The sequence below is a fragment of the Solanum lycopersicum genome, chromosome 2, assembly GCF_036512215.1.
Source record: "Solanum lycopersicum chromosome 2, SLM_r2.1".
Taxonomy (NCBI): Eukaryota; Viridiplantae; Streptophyta; class Magnoliopsida; order Solanales; family Solanaceae; genus Solanum; species Solanum lycopersicum.
The window spans coordinates 41,472,280-41,477,782 of NC_090801.1; the positions used below are offsets into that span (position 1 = coordinate 41,472,280).

Here is a 5,503-nt window from a genome sequence, read left to right on the forward strand (position 1 = left end):
TTTGTTATCACATCACGGATATACAAGCTGGTGCCAGAAGGTGGATTTGATGTTGAACAAATAGTTAATTTAATATTAAAAAATCTTCTCTGAAAATTGAATTGCCTTAAAAGGCCATTCATTGTGACAAAATATTACAATTGCCTAAACATTTCTTTGACTTTTTAAAATAGAATCATCTTTTGCTTGCAATCATCCAACGGTCAAATTCAATTTTGATACAATTATTTTTACTTGTTATATTTACTTCATATATTATTTCTTTTAATTGGAACGTTGGTGAACATCACTTTTCGACCGATAAATATGTCATCTTATGCTCTTATTCAACCTTATTTTCTTTAGTTAGATTTATATTACTTAACCTTGTTGGAAATCTAACTCTTGATGTTATACTAAAAGAGTTCGTTGAATCTTATAGATACATCCATACCGTATAAAATTTCCTCAAGGGACAGTATCTTTTGACGAGCCTCAAGTCTAGCAGGCTGACATTTGATATGATTTTGGAAAGGAGGTGGGTGAAGCAAAAAAAAAACACATTGAACTAAGCCAGTCCAGTCCAGCTGGTTAAAAGGAAATAAACAAGCTCAAGGCTAGAAAATGTTCAAAGATGCAATGACAAACAGACCAAGGAAACTAAGAGCATCCACACAATCACAACTAAATAAATGAGAAAAGGCAGAAAAGCCTGAGAACACGATCAATCTTCAGGCTCATCAACTTCTGGGGTCTCAACTTCAGCAGTCTCTTGCTCAGCTTCCTGCACCTCCTTCTCTGTCTTCTTTCCTTTCTTAGACTTATAGTACACACTCATGAAGGTTCCGATGGCTCTATACTTTTTCCTGCAGTTCTCATATAGGCTTCCATCAAACATTCTCCAGAAGTTCTTCTCCGTCAGCTCAGAGACAGCATACTGTGGCTGGAATCCATGGTTTTCAATCAACCAACTCTCCAACTTGCGGACTGCCTCTATACCATCAAAGACCTCACCCCTCAAAATAGGTCCAGGAGCATAGTAGACACCAACATCAGTGTACATTTGAGCATATTTTGTGTCACCCTGCCTCTTCTGCAGCTCAAAACCTGGTTCAGGATACACCATTGTTTTAAGAGGCAGCCTGTAGAGTCTGTGGGGGCAGAGCCAGAGGGGATACACCTAAACAAAAATAAAATTGTTAATGATGCACTTGTATAATCAGAAGTACTGAAAGATGGAAAACAATGGGAACTTTTACCTCCATCTCACGGTGGACCCACTCAAGAGCATCACCAACCTTGTAGAGAGGAACAAGCATATCCTGAATGACATGGTTTTCATGGTAATAGTTCCTAATGTATTCACCTTGAGTGGCTTTAAGTAGAGAAACCTTGGGAGGCATGGCCCATCCAAAGAGAAACCTAAACCACCATTGATCACCAAATGGAAGGATAAGTTTCCCTTCCCAATACAAGCATCTTGTGTGCCTGTGGTAGTATTCCCTAGTTGGGATGTACTCTACGAATTCTCCCTTCTTGAGTGCAGTTTGAGCGTGCTGGTAAAACCAGGTTTTGAACCACCAACCAACATTGTTGATCACATTGCCCTTCTTCTTGGCCTCTTCTTTTGAAGCATATCTACCAGTCATGCAAACAGCTTCTGTGGGAGTATACACCATGGTTTCAACAAAGTCTGGAACTTTCTCATGGTTATCCTGATCCCTGTCTCTAGGTGAAAAAGAATCCATATAAGCCTGAGCAATCTCTTTCAAATTACCAACTACAGGTTTGTAGGTAAGTTTCATGTATTCCTTGATCGGAATGAGCTTGATCTCAGCTGAAACCAGAAGCCCTAGAGTCCCTTGAGACCATGGAATAGCATAGAAAAGATCAGAATATTCATTGTCCTTTGTAGCTCTAACTACCTGCCCATCTGCTAGAACAACTTCATAAGACACAACAGTGTCTGAGAACAGTCCATAAATGTGAGAACTTCCTTCAATCCCATAGCCGTTGATCAGACCACCAACAGTTAGATCATCAAGCTCAGCAACAACTGCAAGGGAAACATTCAGAGGGACAGTAACTCTAGAGATTTGTCCCATATTGACTAGAGGCTCGACTTTAGCAATCATTCGTTCCGTGTCAATGTTAAGAACATTTCTAAATGGAGAAAGATCAACTTCAAAATGACGAGCACGCTTGTAGTCCACATTTCTCATTCCAACAGCAACCCAGGGCTTCCTAGCTGTGCAGACAAGACCATCCTTAGATGCATTCCTCTCCTTAAGACGCTTCACAACCTTTTTAACATTTTCATCATGCTCCTTCTGGCGCTGCTTGTATGATTTGCACTCAGACCTAACATCCCCAAGATATATGGAGAAATAATACAAGAACGAGAGAGGAAGGACGACGAAGATAACAACAATCCATCTGAACTGGACAAGAAGGTCCATAATGTTTTTCTTCCTCTTAGGACGAGGGGGGGGAGCCTGAACATCTGTCATTTTGAAACAAGAGAGGCCAAACAGAACTGCCACAAGGATGAAAACATGTTATGGACTACATACAAGAATGCAAATCCACTCATAAAGCTTACATCATTTAATCATGAAACTTGAAAAACTAAAGCAAAGCAAATCATTAACCACAACCACCACTATTCCATATTCAATAATCATGAAAAATAAATCAACTTTAGCATTAACACTTGTCCATAAACAAGTAATTATGATAAGCAACTTTTATGAGGGACCAAGCATGAGGTAATCATTAAAAATACCTTCTAAATTATTCATCATAATTAGATCTAACCCACCCTTTTCAACTAAACACAAGTAAATTATCTCAATCATTAGAAATTGTGGCCAAAATTCAACTAATAGATTCCCATCTCCACGTGCTTCAGGAAGTAGGTAAACTGTCATCTTCAACAATCAAGCATTACTCACTCACTAGTAAAACACAAAACTAGCTTATTTACAACATTTTAAGCCGAATCATCACATAACTAAAAAACATAAAAGAAAACCCCCAAAACAAACAGAACTAAGTAGAATTTTACACAATTTAGCTTAAAATTAACTTTTAACACCATAAAGCATGTATTAAAAAGTACATTAAACAGATCTATATCATACTACAGTGAAATGCGAAAAAATCAACTCATTCAGTAATAAATTTTTTGTAGATCTACATACACAACAAAAGAAGACAAAAAAAAAAACTAGCTATAGAAACACTAAAATTTTCAAATAAAAACAAAAACCGACATGCATGTCGCACAAACTCAAATTTACAAAAAAAAAAAAAAAAAAAAAAAAGTAGTGTGCTTCTGTTGAAGAATCATTGCAATATTTCAACTCAGAAAACAAGTAAAAAAAATGGATGATTTTCATAATTTGATCAAAAGAAGAGAAAAAAAATAATAAGTTGAAGAGATAGAGAAAAACCTGACAAGTGGAATTTGGCGTCACCCTGAGATGCAAGGATAATTGTAATATCAGTGACAGTGTGCTTTATATAAAAACAGCCTGCCTAATATCTAGGGGTATTTTAGGGAAAAGAACTTCTCCTCTATCACATCCAAAATATTTGCGTTTTGTTATGTTTCGCTCCATCACATTTACCTCTCTCGTGGTTTAATATATCTCCTCTTTAGACTTTACAAAGTTTTTTTTAATTATTATACAGTCAATTTACATATTGAATTCATGTATTTGAAAAATATGGTGAGTAAATATTTGGAATTTAATGAAGAGTAATTATATCAATTATTGTTTTTTCTTAATAAGTATGTCAATTATTCAAAACTTGACGAGTAAATTTAGATAAAAATAAAATGTTTAATTGTGAATGTATTTGGACTGACTTAAAAGTTGAATAAACATAATTTTATATAGTTTTGACTTTTGAAAATATTTAATAAATATAAAAAAATAACTTAAAATAAGTTAAGCATATTTGACAAGATATTTATAATAAGTTAAATATAAAAAATAGATCTCTTCCCATTTTATAATTAATTTTTTCACTTAAAAATCATTTCAATTTATTTTTTTTATTTTTAATTTAAAAACTATTTTTATTAAGTTAATTCAAACAAAATTTATGTCTTTCTTATTTAGAATTTTCGTGACAATTATTTCTAACTATTTTTCATTAATTTTCAGTAATGTTAAATCCTTTTCTAAATATTAAATTCTTTCAACTACCTACCATATTTAACAAAAGGAAAAGATAATTCTAAAACACTAACTTTTTCATTGCTGGAAAGTATTTTTCTCTACAAAAAGGATCCATGATAACTAATTGCACAAATTATTGATATCAAAATCACTTTCTAATAGTGTTATTTCAAATCTGTCGAATTATGGATTTTATGGCGGAGTTAGGTGAGGTTTGGTGAATTTAGATGAATATAATAATTTTTCATATATTTTATATTTATATTTAAAAATTAAGTAATAATCTGTAAACATAAAAATTAATTGACAACTCAGTAATAATAACAAAAAAAATTTAAAAATTTCAAACTCCTAATATTGACTCTTGCTATATAAAACAGAAAATAAAAATAGCCAATTACTTCTCGTTGAAAAGAAGGAAGAGGAACCCATATTTGCAAAGAACAATCTTTTAGCAAAGGGATTGCCTTTTTTAGAAGAAAGACTTAATCTAATGTGTTAGTCTCTTCGTTTCATATTATTTGTCATACTATTTATTTTCTATTTTAAAAAGTTTATGTATAAATTATCATATTTTTTTTCTAAATTTTTTATAGAGTAATTAATTAATTTTAAAAATATATTTATTATTTATTATAAAATTAATCTAACATTACATAAAAATAAAAAAAATAAATTATATTATTTTTTAATGTAAGTATAAAATAAAAATTAACATACAAAATAAAATGGAGGGATTATCTGATAAAATAAATTCAAGGAGTGCTTATAATGATATTTGGAAAAAGGTAAAGTTGTCATGTTATTTTTGTTTACATTAATGAAAAATAGATTAAAAAATTGTTACAAAAATTTCAAAATAAAAAAAGCATGTGTAATTATAAATCACAAGGAAATCAATTTGATTGAGCGTAGTGTGAGGAAAGGTCTATAAAAATCTTTTTATTATATTTGCACCATTGGTCACCGTTTAATAGAGGGTCTTTGTCATCCGGACAATTATTAAATACTTTTTCTGTTTTAAAAAAAATGTTGAGTTTATTTTTTTGAAAAATAATCATTTTTTTTTGCAACCGTTCAACTTTAACTTTTCACATGACATATTTAAAAGCATAAGATTAAAAGACATTTTGATACATTTGATATAACTTTAATTTAGAATCACAAGACTAAAAAGTCTTTTTTCTTTTCTTAAACTCCGTTCTAAGTTAAAATAGATTATTTTTTAAAACGGAGGGAGTACTATATTTATTTTTGTATATTTTTTATTATTTACTCCCTCCGCATAAAAAATATTCGTATTTCCTTTTTAATTTGTTTCAAAAAGAATGATT

The 5,503-nt window shown here is 31.4% G+C and overlaps 1 protein-coding gene across 1 annotated transcript; it reads right to left on the bottom strand.

The window, feature by feature from the left end:
- Positions 1-523: 523 nt before the first annotated feature.
- LOC543937 (sterol side chain reductase) lies at positions 524-3,457 on the bottom strand. Its single transcript, NM_001247621.3, is given in 3 exon segments — positions 524-1,159; positions 1,239-2,515; positions 3,435-3,457. Coding segments are annotated over 2 exon segments (1,707 nt in total). The 5' UTR covers positions 2,490-2,515; positions 3,435-3,457; the 3' UTR covers positions 524-703.
- Positions 3,458-5,503: the final 2,046 nt, after the last annotated feature.